Genomic DNA, 22,009 nt, shown 5'->3' with positions numbered 1-22,009 from the left:
CTGGGAACAGCTATTCAGACAAATCTTTCTGATATATTTCAGACATGCTTCTGTGAACATTAGCACCAGTAATGTGATCTCATTAGGAGCACTTTGTCACTCTTGACATTTTGTGAAACTGAAAGAAGAACCAAACACGCATCTAAATTATATTTGGAAAAAAATAACTACTGTTTTTAGAGTAAAGCTTATCTGCTGCCAGGTTTAATTGCTGAGCAAAATAATGTAGGATAGTGGGTTAATAGAATATAACTGGCATAAGGTTTCCTAGATTAGCCCACCCAGTGACCCACAAAGTTTGGTATCACTGGAACACTCTTTTTGGAAAATGTCTCGAGGCTATAGAATTACAGTTCAGGTATGAATGACGCAGGCGAAGCTAAGCTGGTATTCTTGGTACTTTTTTTACCTGGCTGTCTGCCAGTCTGAGAAGCAGTCCGTGAGGTAGAGTCTCAAAACTGTAACAGTGTGATCAAATTACAAGGCGCAGGTCTTGCTCAGAGTATAATGATAAAGAGTGATACAGTAAAAGGTGCTGGACAGTTAAAACATCCGGAATTTGATAGAGCTCTGCATGTTGTTTGATTGTCTGTGTTTTTACAGCATTTCTTCCTGTGCACGGTTCATATTTAATTTTGTTCTCACTTGAAAAAACAGAACTGCGAGGATTAAACAAAATACCAATTTTAATACTATTTCGCAAAATAGGATTCAAAAGGCAAGGATTCTGTGCATTTATATTTCATTTCTATTTTTCCGCCCTCTTCACCTCCAGCTGCCAGCAAGTGCCATCCCTCTGCTGCTCTCTCTTCTCTAGCCTTTAATCCCCTTTGCCCTGGAATTAGTTCCCATGCCCATTAGATACCTCATTCAATATATTCAGTGGGACTCTGGAGCAGCCTTTATATCAGCACATAATCACACAGCACACCATGATAGCATGTGTAGGTGTATTATAGCTACAGGGACATGTATTTAACTGGTATTAAGGGATATTCGGCTTCACGTTGGTGCGCACTGATGTAAAGACCTTAATTGGTTCACATTAGACGTAGGTCAAATGGATCTGCTGGCTTAAGCAAAGTGTAGTTATTTTACAGTGGAATGGACTTGTTGGCCTAATTTTTGGGTGAATGTGTACGTGGTCCTGACCTGGCATAAACTCTGTGTACTGCCATACCATGCATGCTGTTTGCCAGCTATAAGGCTGTCTGCTGGAGGCTGCAAGTTGAGAAGTGGGTCATATGTGAGCTGAGGTCCAGAGAGCAAGCTAGGGATAGCGTGAGTGTCCCCGGCTGACGGCGGCTGGCTGTTATTGGAGTCATCTTGTGGTTAAACAAGGCGACGGCTGAATTAACTGAGAGATGGGTAGAGGGTGAGGGCAGAAACCTACGACTGAGGTGACTTCTGGGACTCATTAGGAGAGAGTTCAAGTGCAGGCACATGCTGCTCTGCAAATCCACAGAGCCATCTTCCTCCCACACTGAATAATGTACATATAGTCACTACAGTTAAAATTAACTTCAGTCCGGCATGTTTCTTAGTGTATATCCAGAGCTGTGGGAGAATCAGTCCCAGAGCTTGAGACTTTTGTAATTACAAAGAATCTAATGGCACCCAAGCCTCTTTTTTTGGCAGGGGTACAAGGGGAAAGAGGGCTCGCAGTAGTTGAAACCCTAAGGCTAGTAATTAACAAGATTAATCAAAGTAGGGCTGCGATCTCTAGCGCACTACTGGACTGGATCATTGTCTTCCTATAGGAAAGTTTTATTGGTGTTACTAATGTCTTTGATGAGCTTCTAATATGAAACAGCCATAGTGAGTTTTCATTGGTCCAGAGGGGGTTAATTGAATTGAATTAACGTTACACTCTGGCTCTGTGATGTCACAAGGAAACCTTTCATTAGACTCCCAAGTTACACAACATTATTATGCTCTTTTACAACAACTGCAGTCCAGCAATTACACTGGACAAGTCTTTCTGTGGCAAAACAGGCTGATAAGCTGAAAAGCAACCGTTCTCCAACTCGAGCGCTCCTCAAGCTGTAAAAAAAACCTGAAAATGATGCACTATAAAAGAACGTCTTTTCTTGTGAAAAACCCAGTTTGCGTGCCAGATATTCCCCCTATGATTGAAGCGTCTTTGAAAAGCAACTGATTAGTCCTGATTTAGAGTTCCAGATTAGATTTGAGTAATCTGAAAGAGCCTTTTCTCCAAATGTCATCATCCGTCATATTTAATCCACTTAGGTTGTGCGTAGGTGTACTGTGTTTGTGGAAATCTAATAAGACACAGCTACTCAGCTTGCAGTACAGATGCCTTGGCATTTGTGCATCAGAGGAACTTACAATATTTTGTCATCACTACATTTCTGTCAACCAAAACCAGGACATAAAGCTGAATAATTGAAAGGATGAGATGCATTGCATTATTTACAATTAGTGGTGATGATACTTATACAGTGTAGTTCCTTCTGCCACAGAGAATCTTTTCTTATTTCTCCTTTAACGCCAAAGTGACAAGTTCCTCCCTGTGATCCAATACTTTCCCTGTTCCACGGTATAGAATTAAGAAAGATCTGAAATTTTAATATCCAATCAATATTTATACGGAGCTATTTTCCAGAGAGTTTTCTGAGCAGTTGCGTGAATGTTATTATCAGATGGTAGAGAAGCACTCATCGGAAATTAGCAGAGAAATTCATAAGGGCACGCTGTTCTCCACACAGGACTCTGAGCTGTCGCGAAAGCCTTTCCTGCTGGTTTGAGCTAGCCTTTGTTTTATGATAAGTGTCAGAGAAGAAAAGGCAGGGTTTGCCATTTTTCTTCATAATGTCATCTGCCGGAGCCCTCATAATTTATAAGACACCTCACATGAAAAGTTCATGTGGAATCTTGGAAGAGATACAAATGGCGGTGTAGCTCCAATAACAGCACAGGCCAGAGGAGTTGGAGCAGAGCAGCTAAGGTAATTGGGTCAGAAAAAGTTTAGGATCACACAGTGTGCTGTTGTGGAGCTGCCTCTAATTCTTTAAAACACAACTGAACATCGCAACTTAATGTATTAATAGGCTTCCAGTTTAGACAGCTTTGTGCATTGTCTAAGATACTCTGGAAGTCATTTGCATTTTACTGAGGTCGCCCTCAGCAACCTCTTAGGAGTTTGCTTTTAGATGTGCCTCTACATGTCATAACAAGTGGGATATGTGTCAGACTGAAAACCTTTATGCTTCCTAAAAAAAGACGCCCCCTCCTCAGCCTGCTCCCCCACCCGCTCCACCATCTCTAAATGCCTTTGGCCAACCACCTCACCCAATTCGGATAACTGTTTCCATTTAGTGTATGAAGATGTGCCTTTAATGTTGTCTTCGTTTTTTTAGTTCATTTGGCGTGTGTACAGAGACAAAAAACAAAAGTTCTTGGTAACCGGCTACAAAACGCTAATACATTTTAATTTTCAAGTGTTTTACCCAAAATTGTAAAAAAAAAAAAAAAAAAAAAAAAAGCTGTTTTACTTTTTTGTTTTTCCATCGACTCAAATCCCCTTTCGATACTTTTTGTGGTTGACATTTTTCAGCAATATCCATTTGATATATTTACATTCTTTAACTATATTGTAAACCGTGAATCTTCCACTTTCAACTGCTTCACATTAAAAGCTTTCAACTGTTGGTAAAAGGGATGTCTTTTATTGTGAAGTAGTCACAGGAAGCTAACAGAGGTACGTGCTGAACAAGACTGTTAAAAATGTGCAGCATGAAATCTCATCAGCATTGATTTTTGTTTTCTTTGTAAAAAAACCCACAAGAGTTTGTTTTGGCGACTCTCCAGCTGCCATTATTGTCGTGTTTCTGGCAAAGTAACTACTCAGTGAGGGTTTGTTGTAGTATTAACACGCACTTGCTGTTGCCATAGTAACCGAAGTTATTGCTAAATCATCCAGGAACTGAAATCTTAAAAAATATCATTTAAATTGAATTAAAACACTGAACGGAGTATCAACAACAGCTTGACTTTAATTGGTTCATTAAAAATAAAGCATTTGACAAAAATTAAATCATGTTGGTTGAACACGCCTTGATTTTCTTTCTCCCCCACAATGTAATTGCTTCATAGGTCCTTCAGCTTTAAGAGCCTGTTTCCTTTTTCATTATATGAGGATTTCCTCCAATCACAGTGTTGGCCTTCATTTTGATGTACTCTCTTGTAATCTATGTATATATGGTAGAAGCAGGCACTGAGTGGCAGAAGAGCATAATGCTGCTAGAAGGAGGTCATAGACCACCCAGGGGGAGGAGGCCAGCATACAAGGCAGTCTGGTGACATGGCAACTTGTCTAAAGCCTGTGCATCACTATACCACCTACAGTGGATTATAATGTACGACTGCAAAAGACTAAATTATACAATACAATACCCACGGATGATCCATCATAGCTGCCTTTTGTAAGGAAAATGCAGTATGTGTGTCAGTGTGAGGCGGCGGATTTGACTTCTAAGACCCCCTTTCTCATGTAAATAATGCGAAATGCTTTCAATCTTAATCTTTGCATTTTTCAGGTTGAAGAAATTCTGCTTTTTTTTGTTAAAACTGTCTATAATTCAATTCTTTTATGAATGAGATCTGAGCAGTTTTTCTGCTATGTCATCATCTTGCATGTATTTGGTCATGTGGTGTTTCCAATACTTCATGGTATTTGTTACTGTTTTGAGCAGGGGGCCAGGTTCACAAACATGAAGCAGTTTTTGAGCAGACTTTATGGGTCCTCTTTGTTTTTTTTTCTCTCATTATCTTCGCTGCCACTGACCTTGCTGTGCTGCTTTCTAGTTTTCGTAGCTATTACAGCGTGCCAGCATGGGGCTTCTCTTCCCAACGACAGAAGCCTGCTTTTTGGCAGTGGTTCACGTGAGGTGACCACCCCCTCAACCCGCCCTCCTCCCCCGCCTGTCTCCCTCCCCATCCTCCCCCGCCAGGCTCGGAGCTTGCTATCCTGCCTCGTTGAGACAGCTCCACTGAGGCTTGCAAGATCAGCTGCCGTGCGAGCCCAGCTGAGGCTTCCGGGCGCTCACGTTGCTAGATTTCATTTGTGAGTGAGCGTTTGACCTCAGGAATGAGTAGACATCCGCATGCTCATGCACGCAAACACAGACATCTTTACGAGCACACGGGTGCGCACTGATAAACAAAATATAAACACACACACAGTTTGTCCACATATTCGGCTGTAAACACACTTACCTGTCCCCTGCCTTTCTCCTCTCTCTTTCTCTCCCGTTCGCTAGCCCTGCTTGCTCCCTGGCACCCCTCCATGTCGCTCCTGCCAACCTGTTTCTAAAACATGTAACCTACACTCAGTCCCCCCTTGCTCTGCCGCCGTGGGCCCTGACAGGCCGAGCTGTAATGCTTAGTGGCACAGGCTTGCCTATCCTCCATCCTCCTCTGTGGCCGCAGCAGTTCTGTAGATTGCTATTTGCTGACATTGGGAATGAGATTAAAAGCAGGGGTTAGGAAAGAGGCATTCAGAGATTGAAACACAGCGATGACAGCTATTTCTCCTGTCATTCCAAGGCAACTGAAGGCCACAGCGTTGTCAGACGGCACAGAGGGCAATATGAAGCAACAAAGTGGATTAACCTAGAGGGGAAAGAGATGAAACAGCGCACAAATCATGGCCTCTGGCACTTCAGTATCTGGCAGTTACACTCCTAATGTGTTCAACAGACTTATTTTCTTTTTTTAACCACTCGTTGACCTATTATTTGTCTTTAATTAAGTGTGAACAACATTTCACAACTTTGTTTGTCCCATATTTTACAACGTCTCTACACATTGATGCTGTATTAAGACGTGGGAACACTTCAATTTGTGGCTTAATTTTTTAGCCCTGATGTGTTTTTACCACAATATCTATCAGATATTTTAATCCAAGCAACAAAAGTTTAGTTGAAGTCCCAAAATGGATTTTGTGGTTCTTTTATTAGTTTTGGGTGCGAGCTGCAGTTGTTGGCTTTGCCTTTGGGGTTTGCAAGGGTTGCACCAGCAGAATTGTATTCTTTAGTAACATAGTGTGAAAAGTTTGGTCTCCCACAAAAAAAAAAGTTCCTTGCGATCCTTCTTTACATGCACGATCTTTGATTTCTGACGATGTAAGATCAAATTGAGCTGCAAGTGTGCTCCCTCTCTGCCTTTCATGCTGCTTCAATATCACGGCGTGAAAAAACAAAGAAGGCAAAGACTGAGGGAAATCTGAAGCGTTCTGCCACTCAACATCCCCCAATCCCAAACAACAGCATCTCACTGCCACTACAAATACATTAGAAATCAATTATTTATGGGACAGAGTCAGGGCCTCTTTAATCTTTTCCTTTTATCCAATTAAATTGTCTAACCATCCTAAGCCTCTATAGCTCACAGGGAATGTGCTTTAAAAAAAAAAAGAAAAGAAAAGAAGAAAAGATTTTTCTCTTCAGTCCTTCTTTTGACTTTCGATGTAACAGAGAAGAGACACTTCTGAGGGTTGAAGAATGAAAGGAAAGAAAGCGAGTAAAGTGTAAATGAACTCCCCCTCCCGCCCCGTCACCATTGCATTGGTTCTACAGGAAGTATTTGAAGTTTTGATATCAAGACTCTGGTTCCATTCCCCGCGCAAAGGGACGCTGGGGAGCGGTGAGGCCTTTCATGATTCCTTTATGCCCAGCTGAAATAGTTCGAAAGTATTTGGGATCATCTCCACGGGGGTAAATACGATGTTGCTTCAATTGCTGTCCTGTATTATTCAAGAAGTCAATTGAAGCTGTGTCTCAAAATTGAAAATGCTTATTTCTAGCGCAGACGTATGAAGTATTATTGATGTGAAGCACCGTAAAACACTCTCCACTCCTCTCTGTTATCATACAGTAGGACTGTTAGAAAAAATACTTTCAGACACGCTGAAAGCTTCACATTTTTACACTTTGTGGAATAATGTTAATACCCTGCAATGAAAGATATTGTACTCAGTAAAGGCATGCTATGAAACAAAATGTTCTTAAATTTGGATAACTTTAGTTGCCATAAAGATGGCAAATTTTATAATTGGTTTATATAGTTCACATTTATTTAAGAAGCTCCACTTTCATATGTGAGAAGTTTCTATTTTTTTTTTGGCTAAAATAATAAATTAAGATGTTCTGGATCAGACAAAACAAGTGATTTGGTCTCAGATATTGAAAATCAAAACAAAGCTCAAATGCGTCATTGAATAGTCAATCAGTTGATCAGTCGATGGTTTAAGTTGCTATAATTATGATGCATGCAAAATGCATTAACTACCTAAGTCATTTTTTTTAAGATGGTTAATTAAAATGAACTCAGTATGGCACTATGAAGACTTAATTATTTTTACTAATGAATTATATTTTATGTACACGTCATTATCAAGCAAATATTCAGTCATAGTACATATTATCATTAAACAATGATGAAACATCCCACACTACTGATTGTTTAATAGACACTTTTGTACTCTAGATTGTATGTATCCCATCATCTCCTCCAGATTGTCATTTTCAGAGATTGTGCTGATAGCTTGGACAAAGCATGGTTTATTTTTTGATCATCTTTCCAGTCGATATATTTACAGGTTGTTGTATTTTAAGTAGTTTTTGACGGCTCTAGCCTGATGTAGCCAGAGACATTTCTTACGAGTCCGGTAGCTCACCATTTGGATTTCATTATGGGGCATATTTCAGCAGTACCTCTGCACCCAGTTGGATAGCCCTGCAACCAATCAGAGACAATTTGTTGTTGGCAGATTAAACTCCACGGCGATCAGATAACATGGATGACTATGTCGCTGTTATTCTTCTGTCTACCACCACATAAAGTCCTTCCATACGGTTTGATTGGCAGATCTTTGCCGAAGCGTAATCAGTTCCCAACAGAGCAACTCCAGACCAACTTTCCCCCTCAAAATTTCCCCACAACTCTAAAAACCCTTTGTACACTTCAAGCTCTTCAGCAACAGTCAGACAGAGTTGAGGATCGTTGTGGAGACTTTGTTAGCTAATGAGCCAATTATTTCTCTATGGAACTGGTGGAGAACAAAAACAGATATAAAGAAAGACGAATAGTGGGCTTGTATTTTCCAGCTGGAGGTGACTCCAGTGAACAAGTTTGTCATTTTAGCTCATATAAAACAAACAAATTAATTAAAAAATATAAGATTTATCAGCAATGCAAATATTTTTTAATAACTATTTTATAATCCATCACGTTTAATCGTGAATCCTGAATTCTGGCTTAATGTCAGTCTTTCACTAGGCTGAGCTTTGGCCACCCACATGTTTCTGTATTTGTCCTGTAATGTGTCACCGCTGAACCCATACGAAGCTCGAATGATCATCGCCTTTATTTCCATACAATAGAAATTTTCTTAAAATAATAATCAGTCAACCAGTTGATCCACAAAAGATGAATTTTCAACTATTATAATGTAATCAGACTTCAAGTCATTACATGACTCTACAGTGTGAATATAGCAGCTTTTTCCTGTTTCTAAATATAAACTAAATATTTTTGGGTTACGAAATTCATTTTGAAAAAAGAAATTTGTCTGATTAAGGGACATTATAGTGATCATTTTCTACTATTATATGACACTTTTTAATTGAAACACCTGCGCCATTTAAAGAACAAAGTGTCTTAATCTTCTTATTATTGAAGATTTTGACGGAATATATAGAAAGCCGATGGTAAACAGCCTCCTATCTAATGCGCTTTGTTCTGTGATGATGTGAATTCATGTGTGGGCTGTACGCAGCATGGCATGACATGTCTGTGGCTACGCATGCAGCACATGATACGTGTGTCTGGTTTCTATGTACATGTCTACATGTGTGGCATGTCTTAAGCAAAGAGATCATTTTTTCATTGTGTGTGTGTGTGTGTGTGTGTGAGTGAGTATGTGTGTGCCGGGGTAAAGCTGTGTACAGCACAGTCGAGCACAAATAGCTCCTGAGGGCCCTCGCGATCACACACTGCCAAAAGGAAAAGGATTTCCGAGAGGTTTCCTTCTCGCTATTTAAAGTGGGAGCCCTGTGGGACATGTTTGGCATTCTCATCCACTCACTGAAGATGGCCTGTGATCTGAAGCCACTAACAGGCTCCGCATGCTCCGTCTCTGTCTCTCCCTCGCTCTCTCTCCCTTTCTCTTTCCCTCTGGCTCTCTGAAGTGATTACCCTGCTTGTGATTCCACTGACACCCACATGTCCCTCCGAGACGTGCCTTCACTAGTTTGTTTAATCTGCCTCCCTGTACAGTAGGTAACACAGCCATAATTGAGGTGTGGATAGAGCTGTGGGAACACACGAAACCGATGGCAGGCTTTATGAAAACTTGTCTGCACCATAAGCCGCCGTGGTTGACAGCAGTAGTTAAATTAATGTACAAAATGAAGCTGTGATAAGAATTCTTAAAAGTTAAACATCAGTTCTTTGTTTCCTTAATGTTTCCCCAGTGAACGAGTCCTGTGATATACGAGTCACAAATATCCAATATTTCAATGTTTCACTAATGATTTCAGAATCTTGATGAAAAAGTTGTGGATCCACTCGTTCTTTAAGCAACTTTTCTCCAGTGCCAGTGAGTCCCGTGATAAGATAATGAGTTATTTGAGATTAGAATACCATTAGCAAGCCTCGCAGTCAAGCAGATATTTGATCTGCGCAACGTATGACTTCCAAAAGTTGTGCTGATACCTGAGACAGATTTCGCTTTACACTCTGTTTGAATTTTTGATATGAAAACAGCAAGTGGAACTGTGAAAATGCAAGCATCAGATACTCTATCTCCCCCCGGTTAGTGTCTCGCCTCTGTCTGTAACACGCTTGAACCGCTCTGTTCAGAACATACAGTGTCAATCATCGCCCAAATCAGCCTTCAGATGAAGCAAAAAATGAAAAGGGAAGAAAAATGATCCATAGAACTGAACTTAAATTAATTAAATATACTGTATCATGCTTCCTCTGAGAGATTACATCTGTCCTCAGATGTGTAAAAAATAAAACATTCTCAGATATCTTTTAAACCCTATTATTGTAAGATACCAGTAATTAAATTGACAGTCTTATTAATTGGGTTGAAGATAACTTGCATTGAGTCGAGGACATCTTAAACTCAATTAAAGATATCTCCAACTCAATTAAAGATATCCAAATGCCATGTCCCGCAATATGCAATCAGCCTCTTTCTGGAGCAATAATATCAGTTCACTTGTGCCCCTTTTACAAAGACTTCGTTGTACTTCTAAAGTTTTCTTTTTATCATTTAAAGGCCGACTTTTTAAACAGATGTCACTCTTTGGTGATGTCTATAGTTTCTTTAATGTGGCATAATTATAGTATTTAATCCTTCCTTATCCTGTGTTTGAAATAGAAATGAAGATTAGGCACTTCTGACATCAGACAGAGAGGCATTTAAAAAGATAGCTCATATTTTTTGGCACGAGGTAGCATGAGTTGGTGCACGAACGGCTCAGTGTTCGAATTCTGTGGATTCAAGCTGCGAATGAGCACTCCCCGTCCTCAACAGAATATGAGGATTAAGTGTATGTCTTTTTACTTTTCATGTTACTATTTGATTTTATTGCATAAATATTTAACCACCAGTCAAATGTTGTTATAATCCTTAGACATGAGGGGATATTTGTAGATTTCCTTATTTTTATTTATTTCCTTATTTAAACACTTCCAAATAATGGAAAGTTTGTCGAAGAATTAAATGCAACTGCAGATATTAAATTGGGCTTGGAGAACTTACATTGTGCACTATACTTTTTCATTGCGGTTTAATGTCAGGTCAACAAGACTAAATGTGTTACACACTCACATACATGAAATACATTAACTGGGCTATGAAAAATGATGACATATGCTAAAGGTGTGTACAACCATTACATTGGTGACATACAGAGAGTTAGCCACAGCTACATACCAAGGACATGAGCCTAACCCAGTTTGTGAGAGATTGTGCAAACCTAGGTGACGCTCAGCTTGCGTCTCTCCCTGTATTTACACGGGAAACACGTATATATGTAAATGACTGGAATTATACAGAAATGACATTTATTTATTTTATCGCCATTGCTTTTCATGACTTCGGACCTCTTATCAAATTACCAGGTATTTTATCATTCAGTTGCATCTCAGATGTGCTAATATTTTAGGTTTCGTGACGTCTAAAATGCCTCTGCAGTTCTTCATGCATTCTTCTCTCAGATCTCGTAACATGACAGAAATATCGTCTTTTTCCATTCAAACAATTATTTTCATCTTTTTATGATATACTATGTATCCCTTATCAAAGCCCGATTCTTTTGACTGTATTTCAAGCTGAGAGGGAGAGATTGGCTGAACTGTAGGATGCCACTCATCAGATCAAGCACTCTGCTATCACCAGTGTCTGCCAGTGAAAGGAAATAATGTGACACTTTACAGCCCTCCAATAATATACAGAAATTGACCGTTTTTTGAGATCTTTGTAGCCGTTCCAGAGATGCTTACGTGATTGTTCATTTTGTGATGAATGTTATATGCTTTGAAATATCTGTGGATTTAGTGTGGGTCTGTTCTTATGTTCTCAGCATCCCCTCATCTTCCTCTTCCTCTCCCCAGGGCGCTGTGCCAGCTGTGGAGAGAACGTAGTGGGTGAAGGCACCGGCTGCACTGCCATGGACCAGGTCTTCCATGTCGACTGCTTCGTCTGCATGACCTGCAGCACCAAGCTGCGTGGCAAGCCCTTCTATGCTGTGGAGAAGAAGGCGTACTGTGAGCCTTGCTATATTGTAAGTAACTTCTGTCCTTTCAAATCCACCTGCCTCACCACCTCGCTTAAGCGCACTCTGCTTATTCATGCGTCCATATTGCAAAAGTGCACATTATAACATCACGGAGCTGTGCCAGGAATGTTTACATATTTTCTCTCGAAGCAACCACATTTCATTTCATCAAAACCCAGAGAGCTGCCATATCTCACAACTCATGCATTTTCATTTCCTCTTTTCTTTGGCTTTGTTTTGTGTTTGGTCACTGAATGAAACTGTCTCTTTACTATATCTTTTCCTGAAACTACTTTTGTCCAGTTACACAACTTGTTATGCCAGTTAATTCACAAAGTTGATCTTGCGACATGTTCAGTCTTTGAATGTGTTAGCAAACCAACAAATGCTATGAGCATATCAATGGTACCAAAGATGCTAGACTGCTATCTCACAACTGCATTAACAATGGGTCAAATGACTGTACGGTGTGTGTGTGTGTGTGTGTGTATATATATATATATATATCTCAAAGGTATCACTAAGAGCAAAGAACCCACTTAAAATTAAGACCCACTGACTCACTTTAATGCATGTTTCATTGTCTTTCGTCTTTTTGTTTTAGTTTTACAGGCAGTAACTTTACAGTTTTGTTTCATTCTCACTTCTGTCAACCTTGTGTCTACCGTATAAAGCAGTAAAATCCCCGCGTACATTACCAGTCCATCGAAGTGAAGTTGCTAGTGAATATAATGCTTAATTTACCTGGTGGATGTACAAACAGCTACTGTCTGCCAACACCTTTAGCCGTATCACTGAGATGTTTTGCTGTCCAAAAAGGAATCAGTCACTGCAGGTTTAAATATTTGAAAATTCAGTGTAACGTCTTAATGATGCCTGCTGTTGGCAGTGATATCACAGCCAGCTGTTAATAACTGTGTAAAATAAGTATCCTTGGTAATGGGCAGTAACAGCACATATATAGAGCGAGTAAAAAACAACTCACCCCTAACAACCAGATCTAGTTGTCATTTGTTCTCTCTGAATAATGGCATCAGATACTACTTTTCATAACAGAGGATTTTCAGAAATCTCAAATACATGATGAATATAAGAACATTGTTTCCCTTCACACATCACTCGGCGGGATGATGCCTAACTATCTGCAGTTAGAGCTGATAAGCAGTCAGATATGGTTGAAAATACACCGGAGTTATTAAAGCATGTCAGAATGTAACAAAGTGTTAATTCCCTCTGTCGATGAGATAAAACAGAAGATTTTTTTTTGTTTCTTTGTTTTTTTTTAAACTTTTACTTCCTTTATCACTATTCCTATCAACCGTTGGCCTGGAATTATCGTCAGTGAGATATCCCACAAGTTATTTTTAATCTTGGGTGTTTCTTAAATTGAAATGAATCTTACAAAACCGTGACCTGTTTTCCTGTCAATATGTTGCACAACACAAGTGAAAGTGCTCCCTTGCACAACATTGTCAGGAAAGACGCATCATCGTGTACAGCCACAAGGAAATCATTTAGCAGAAGTGTTTCCCTCACTGGATTTCATTAGAATATGGTTCAGTTTTGTCATCAGTCCCTCTGCTGGAAATGACAGCGTTTCTCCTCTATTATCAGTGATAACATGTGTTAGACAGTAAGTAGCAGTGAGTCGTTACCAGGGGAGTTTGAGCAATAGCTTTTAACTTGTTTTCATTTCGGAAAACAGTAAGTGATTTAGATTACTGGATTTCATTTCTAGAAATTAAAACTGAACTCTAGCTCGCTTTTCTTCTAGCAGCTAGAGGCTAGTGGCATTTAAATTAAGAGCTACTCGTATAACATACCTGAATATCTGCACGATTCTGAATTGTAGAAATAAAGATGATAGATCTGGTCATTTTTTAATCATTTTTACACAGCAAAAAAAAAAAAATAATAATAACTCTATGGTAGACTGGTGACCTTTCCAGGGTCTACCTTGTCTCTCACCCAGCAGAAACAGGCTCTAGCCTCCTGTGACCCTCTGGACAAGCAGTTACAGAATATTCATTAATTCATTTTCCTGATACAGATTGTGTCAAATAATCATTTTTCCATGAAATACGAATGTTCCATTGTTCAGACTATGGATAAGAGACATGTAGAAAGATCATTTAGGTTTGATTTCTAGTTAATAAGGAGTTTTGTTTTAGGTGCTATATGCAGTATCCCATTTAAAGCTTGATAACCATGACTACTTAAACATGTCCCCTGCTACACAGCAGATTTGAGAAAAAACTGCTTGGAATGAAGATTATATGTCCAGGGAATAAAAATTAGTTAATGTTGATTTTCCTGACAGCATATATTACCACGTACATATAATTTTTTCCTGACTTGCAGGAAATGGCTTAATATTCACTTTACCAGTAAAGTCTCAAAGCTGAGCTACATGATGTTTGAACCAGTAGCAGGCCATCTCTTAAATCATCCCTTTTTCAGAGGCACTCACTGTGATTGTAGTTGTCTGGTCTGGAAGTTCTCCAACTCTGATACATACGCTAAAGAGGAACGGGATAATTTAAGAACTTTATTTATGCATTTCATCAGCATAAATGTTCTTCTGGCACAAGATCAAAAGGATGGGGGAAATCTGAATTTCTTAATGAAAGTCATTTCTTCTTCTTTTATTCTCATCCTCAGGGTCATACGCCTCTGTACGATTAGAGAATGAACGTGAGGGTTGAGTCTCTGAAGAGAAATGTCAAATTCCAGAGAGAAGAAGGAAAACTTCAAGTCAGCCTCAGAGTCAGTCTAGGAATGTCGAAGATCAAACCAACATTAATAATACTCTCTGAATTTAGTTTTTTGAATGTACCTTCAGAGTTATTGTGTTCCCCCCACTGCAGTCTGCCACGTTACAGTAACAGCATCTTAACCCAGTTTTCCATTGTGAAGTGGCAAACACAAACAAATTACCGATCCAACAGTTGGATGAGAGGATAGATACCGCTCTCTGTCCCGTAGAGCAAATATTAAACTAGAGCCTACAGGCAGTTAGTTTAGCCTTGTATAAGGACTGGAAGGAAGACGAGGGAGCTATCCTGTGACTCTGATCATAATAATAATAATAATAATAATAATAATAACAAAGCATATTCAATATCAAAGCAGCAGAGCTGGAGATATCCTGACCTTTGTTTGAATATATAACTCAAGCACCAGAATCCAAACCAAACCAGGAGACCTATATTTCATGTAATGCACACTGTGTGTTTTGTGTGTATCTTTTGTGTGTAACTCAAAGCTCTTGTTACAATTTGCAACACAGGTTTTCTGTAACAAATGTTTAAACCTCGAGTCAAATTCGGGCTCAGGAGAAACTTCACAGATATTCTTCTCTCTAATCTCAAACTTTCCCACACTGGAAGATTTGAAAATAATAGTTTGCGAACTGCAAAAAACAAAAAACAGAAAAAAACAAAAGGAGAAGAACAACACATAATACTTTGAAACAAAGCAGAATGAGGTCTGAATCTCTGTCAACAGTAGTAGGCTAGCTAATGCCACAGTATTTAACGTTGCATGACGACAACATCGGCTGCTCTGTGTCCTTGAACTTGTTTCTCTCATTGGCTGTTGACAAAGCCCTGCTATAATCATCCAGATTTTTAAATATCAGATAAGTCTGATGTTAACTGCTGCGGCGTTGAACAGTCTGCGAGCAGTTCAGGAGATTTAATAGCAGATCTGGCCCACAACCTTGGTACCAAGCAAGGGCTGGATCAGATTTCTCCATCGATTGTCAGGAGAGGTGAATAATTCGTGAATAAATCAGCTCAAAACTCTCGTAGTTTGAGCCAAACTAGCCCTAATTATGTCACAATGACATCTTCAGGGTCCATAGTGTTTGGACAGCTACTCCTAACTATCTTTACCAAGTTGATTGGTAAAACTGATGGAGCTGCACTTTAAAGATCAGAAGTTATTAGTCTGGAAGTGCATTCTTGATCAATGGCTTTTTGACTATTCCAGTCATATACTGTAAACACTGATGAAGGCATGTATTTACTGTTGCAGACGAAGTCTACAGTCACTGCATGTTAGTTTTCTCAAGCTGACTTTCAATAGCCCTTCGGTGGGAACATTATGAGCAGCGATTATCTTAAAAACTCATTTTATATATATATATTTTTTTTTATTCCGTATACTGTGTAAAGTGTGAAATAGATTTTTCCAACACCCAGTGGCATCGTATTACATTTGATGTAGAATACCTTACAGGTATAACAGGTGCCTGAGGAAACTCGCTGTGTGTAAAATCTGTATAATATTATGCAAAACTCTATTAATCCCTTTGCCAGGAATTGTGGGAATACATTTTGCACGCTGATTGCATCCAACAAAGTTTTCTGCCATGTATCAAAGCAGGCGATCAGCAGCGCTCTTATCTGTGCTGGGACTTTACATATTCTGTGGAACAATGCCGACATTTGAGTGGGAAAGATGCATCTCTTCCGCACAGTGATTTGCCTCACTCAAACTGTTTGTGAAATCAGGAAGTAGACCAGCAAGCGGGTGAGTTCTTGTACATTACTAAAAGGAATTACCGATATCTAGGCAATCTGCTATCTTTTTGTGGAACCAACCTCAGTCACACCACTGGCCCACAAATTGTAGAGCAGCAATCAGCCTTTGTCCACAGCACTTCCTCGGCGTGCCCCTACAGAAGACTTATCGCTGCCTATTTGAATACACAGTGATAGTGATGAACTCCACAGCCGCTCAATTAATGTCTCATTTTGCATGAAGTGATTTGTAATCGTGTGACAACATCGGCTTCACACCCCCGTTGTCTGATCTGTCTCAGCCCGAGGTGTCCCCCAGCTTTCCCCATTCAATATTTACACACATAATAACACTGCGAGTACGTGTGCAAGCAGCAAGGCGTCCATCACTGTAACCGAGAGACAGCAGTCTTGAGCTTTAGTGCCACTAAGTGTTTTCCAAGAAAGCTCTCATGTGAACGGTTTTCCAGCAGAATCAAAAAAAATAAATAAATAAAAAATATTGCTGAGTGTAGGTTTTCTGCTGGAACTGGAACAAATCAATCACAGGCCACCTGGAAATTCACAAAGCTGGATGAGAGAGAAGCCCACTGATGACTGATCACAATATTTCAGACCCTGTGTCTCCTCTTTAATGGTGAATGACTCCTTATTAACTAGCAAGCAAATCATACTGGTTGTTATGCGTGTCCAGGTCAGACTCTAAGATTTTTTGTTGCCTTAGAAGATCGATACCACATTTCAGTATGTGGGTTAATTATGGAGCTGGAGAAAACTGACCATTTGCTTAGTTTAACATAAAGATGATGGAAAGAGGGAAACGGGAAAAATAAGGAGAAAATCCCAAATCAGCACAACTACTGCTCACTAATTAAGACTTTATATCTAGATTGTTTAATCTGTGCAAGAGAACTCCAGGAAGTCACTGCTCCCAGCCAAGAAATAGTTGCTTCAGTCGAGACATTTAATATTTCAGTTTTTGTATATATTAAAATAACACGATATAATTACAAGGCTCTTTTGGAAGTGCTGGCAGGTGGATTGCTTTTAGCTTTCTGTCTGGTTGTTTCCTTGTCTCTATGCAAAGTGAAGCTAATAGTTTGTTAGCTCTAGCTTCTTATTTTCATATGTGCAGTATCAATCTTTTAACACACTTCCCAGTTTATTATTATTATTTCATGATCAGAAAAAGTCACCAGTGACTACAGGTGACATCAGGCCAACCAATTAAATCCATTGTGACTTAAATATTTTTCTGTATTTATTAAATGTTATAAAGTTAGGTAGCATTGACCTAAAACATTTTCAGAAATGAATGTCAGGAGAAAAATAGAAAATATAGTACCTTCTAGTTCACGGCAACCTGTTCTCAATCACTGGAATTACAGAAGTCAGTGCATCTATTTTAAAGAGTAGTCTTAGAAATGAAAAGTAATTTTCTTTCTCCCTTCATTTTAGGAAGTCTAACCACAAGGGCATATAAGCTAACAGAGCTGAGAGCAACAGGGACTCTTCACATATCTGATAGCTCAGCTGGTCTTTTGAAGAAGTCCAGCAGTGGGAGTCGGTGTCACTGAGGTTAATTGCTTACACAGGTTACCATGCCTACTGTTCTTAAGTCCATTCTGTGATGGTCATATCTGCCATGTTACTACAGCAGCCAGCTACTTGGCTGCGGCATTCCCACAGCCGAGTTTTTACTCTGTTAATTTACTTTATAAAGGCTCTTTAGCAACCCCTTCGCTTTGAGGTCTGCACCGGTAAACACACCCATTCAGTCTGCTTAACTGACACCAGTGAATCGTAATGGAGATGCAGACAATGCTCAGTTACCTGTTTGAGGCAGACTCACAGTCCCACTTTCATGTTTATACTCCCAGTCCCAGTGAATATAGACCGACCATCTAAAGCCCAGACGGTTTTAAGTGTATTATAATGAGACTGATGTGAGTGACACAAGGTCACGCTGGGAGCAGAGCGTCATATTGAAAGAGCAGTAATAAAGAGATAGGAATTTGCCAACACAAAAACTTTAATCTATTTCTGTCTCTTTTGACAGAATTTCAGAGACCACCAAGGTCACGGACGCCGATTTGCTTGAATGTAATTACGCTCATTATCTGGCGTTATACTATGGCCCTGTTATTTAAAATAAATGGGCTTTGGTCTCATTTGCTACACACCATGGACGATTTTCTATTCTGCTAGTTTAAAGGAGGAACTGCAGGACGCAGCCCTGACCTGCCAGTCACCAGGAAACTTTGATGATTGACTGATGAGCTTTTACCCTCTGTGTCTGTTTTCCTGTCTTGGAAAGCAGTGAAGTCACCCCTTGGCTATACATGTCACCTTTTTATTACCTTAACTATTGGACTGCTTAACTACTACCTTAACTATTGGACTGATTAATTTTTAAATGCAGACACACATTCCACACAAAAAATTTCTGTCATCAATTATGACTGCCATTTGATGAATGCAGCTTTTCTCTAGGACTCTGCTTACTTGCGGTGGTGTACTACAAACACTTGCCACTATTTTTTTTTTATCTGCTTCCTTTACATCATGTGTAAGAGACACTAGACACAAAGAGCGGCATGGCGTTATTTCCATGCCATACTTTTATTTTATTTAAAAGTCACATAATTCAAATTCACTGTAGTTCCGCTTGGGTAATGACTAAAAATAGTTAATATTTTTCTGGTATTTGATAAATATCGTTTATGCACTCAACACCATAGCCATCAGTAAACTAAAATATAATGCATCTTTGTTCAGTAGTTCCCATCCAGCTGTAATTATACCCTTGTAGTATATATAAAAGCTGTACAGTATAAAGTATTTAAATAATGGCAGGTGGTGTGACAAGTGCAACCGCATGCAGTATGGTCGCTAAGCGAAATTAGCGAAAAGCAGCAGTTCACCTATTGAATACGGCACTTATTCCATCAGCCTCTCAACACTTTCCTGTTCCGAGTTTCTATTTTTAACAGAAATGCTGGATTTATTCATGAATCTGTTCCAGTCGTTGGTGGTAGTGGAAAAATGTGGTTGTTGAGTGATGGAATCAGAGCTGAGAAATGGTCTAATTGAAGGTTTATTCTAATATCTTTATTGAGAAAACCAGATAAAGACTGAAGAAGTCAGAATTAACTGTGAAGTAGTTTTGTAGAGTAAAAGCTCTAACGTAAGCATTCTCCAAATGACTTCCTTCACTGAGCTGAATATACAAATGATCGTGCTTAGCTACCAGCTAGTAAAGGTAATAACAGTTGAAATTGACAAAGAAAAGTATTGGCATGATTGAGATAATAGGCTAAAGATAGAAAAACTGCTGTAACACTAGACTAATTACTGAAATAGCTATAGGTAGTTGATAAATTGTTGAAAAAAAACTAAACTCTTTAGCTACGTTTTCTACTACAGGAACTTTCCCCTTCTTCTACCACTGGAGGAACCAAGGTCTAAATGGTTCCCCCAATGAGTCCTACAAGTATAATGTCCTAGGAAGATTAAAGGTGGTCTTGCTGCACAAATGCTGTTGATTGTTTGAATACTCTAATTATTTTACCAGCACTTTGCAAATGCCTTTTTTAAAAAAAAAAAAGAAAACGAAAAAGAAACAAAAATAACAGAAGGAACATTTTGATACATCAGCTGACCAGCTTACCTTAACTTCGTGGGATCTTACACAAACAAAACTGAAGAAACCCTTTAGTTCTTTGAAAAGCTCCTAGGCATTAATACTTGGCGGTTAAAGCTTAGTATCACGAGAGACAAGCCCTGCCTAAACTCTGAATTCAGTCATATGCTTTCTAATCAATATGCACATAACAAACATCAACACCAGCATCAAATGAAACGCATTTAGAACTGGATAGGTGTTCGGGTATGTCAGCCTAAAGAAATTGGGAATGACCACTCTTAGTGTGTTTGTTGAATTATGCTGCGTAAGGGAGATGAAAGCACTGGAATCAAACGATCCAATAAAGGCATGTTGCAAGGTTGTCATATCACCCAGAGGTGACAGGCTTGGTGTCAGCTGTTTTGGGGCCCTTGGTGCTGAATGTCCTCCACCGCACAGCAAAGCAGACTTACAATGGGATATCCTGAAGAACCCCCCTTAAGCTGCTGCTGTCATTGAGAAAGGAGACACAGGAAACAATACGTCCAATCACAGGGCATCCTCTCTCCTTTCATCCAGACACAGATATAAATAGTACAACGCAGGAAAAAGTTTAGAACGTAGCTTCTGTAACAGTAATACGTCTCTAATTAGAAATGACTGCACACCACCCCCACACCTGTCACTTTTCTGTGATGGATATCCAGGTAGTCAGATCCAGAGGCTTTTACCCAGCGTGGTGAGTTCAGGGCCCACGTATGCCCGTCGTGGCGCTTCGGCTCACTGCACAGCTGCTGCTCACACTGGGAGAGCTGCCACGCAGAGGGTGAGCGGTATCCGCGGCAGGTATACACCCACTCTGTTTTTACTTGTCGTCTGAAGCGCGCTCGTGAACACACAGAGGCTCTGCTTTCTGCTGACTTTGTCATCAAATATTCATGACTGTCTGCATTAGCTTGCAGAGTTCTAATTGAGTTCTGTATATTCAGACGTGATTAACTCGGTCTAATTCCTCAAAGGAGTGAGCCAATTAGATAGCACTTGCATGAATAGGATTTCACATATAAGTGCGTCTCCAGACTTGCCAAGACAATTATGTGTGAGTATAATTGTGCTGTACAGTGGGGGGTGTGAGGCCTCTAAATTCAAGCAGGTCATTATTTCTTATTACTGACCTGCATTACAAGGAATGCAGCCGTCTTACGCATTACGAGAGTGGTGTTATTAGAATACACTGTTTGGACAAGAGACGAGAGACTGTATCCACACACCTCCAAATTATCGTCATGTTTTTTGTCTAAGCACCCCCACCCCACCCCAGGAACCAGCAGGAGAGGAAAATATCCGTGACCCAGTGCTGACCCACCACAGTGTCACTCTAACTCATTGCATGAGAGAACTACTGCCGGGGTCTTTGTCAGTTTCTCTCTGTAACCAGAGCAGGAGACATTGCCCAAAGTCCAGAGGGGTCACATTCTGCTGCAGAGCTGAATTTAAGGCAGAGAGGCAGAGGGGCAGATAGGCGGTCCAGCCACTTTGCCTGAGCTGGAGAGCGATATCAGGGTCCCTACTGCCACCTTTTATTCTTTGAAGAAAGGCTTGAGCTGCGTGTCGACCCTGTCCTTTCGTGTTGGCTGTAACTTGACTTTATCACACAGCTAAAACGAGAAAACAAATAAGGGAATGCATGGAAATTGAAATCCAAGTAGACACGTGCTGTTTTTATTAGTTCGTCAAAGCTCTTGTTCTGAAAGGAGAGAAGTGAAACCTGCGTAGGCTTCTGGTGAAAAGGATCTCAGCCGCTGAGGCTCCTGAAACTGTCCAGGCAGAGATATAAACTAAAAACGAATCAGGATACAAGGCTCTGGCAGGATGCCATCCCATTCCTGCATGCGCTGGTCATCCATAACCCAGTGTGAATTTATTACAGTGACAGACAGACTGAGCCGTGCTGAGCGCGGCAAACCTATACTCAGAGGAAGCGGGGCCGATCCAGGTCAGAAACACTGAAACCCATGAGCACTTGTCCTACCTGACTGGCG

At 40.0% G+C, this 22,009-nt stretch overlaps 1 protein-coding gene across 6 annotated transcripts in view; it reads left to right on the top strand.

The window, feature by feature from the left end:
• The window catches only part of lpp (LIM domain containing preferred translocation partner in lipoma), a 167,488-nt gene that overhangs the window by 129,879 nt on the left and 15,600 nt on the right, over nucleotides 1-22,009 (top strand). For all 6 annotated transcript variants that reach the window (XM_084547735.1, XM_084547734.1, XM_084547733.1 and 3 more), the window contains one exon: nucleotides 11,653-11,822. In XM_084547735.1, the coding sequence (XP_084403861.1) occupies nucleotides 11,653-11,822 (170 nt within the window). The remainder of the gene's footprint in view (nucleotides 1-11,652; nucleotides 11,823-22,009) is intronic.

Source organism: Chelon labrosus, assembly GCF_963514085.1.
Source record: "Chelon labrosus genome assembly, chromosome: 7".
NCBI classification, from domain to species: domain Eukaryota; kingdom Metazoa; phylum Chordata; class Actinopteri; order Mugiliformes; family Mugilidae; genus Chelon; species Chelon labrosus.
The sequence above is the reverse complement of the archived record's forward strand: the minus strand, read 5'-3'. Positions and strand labels throughout refer to the sequence as shown.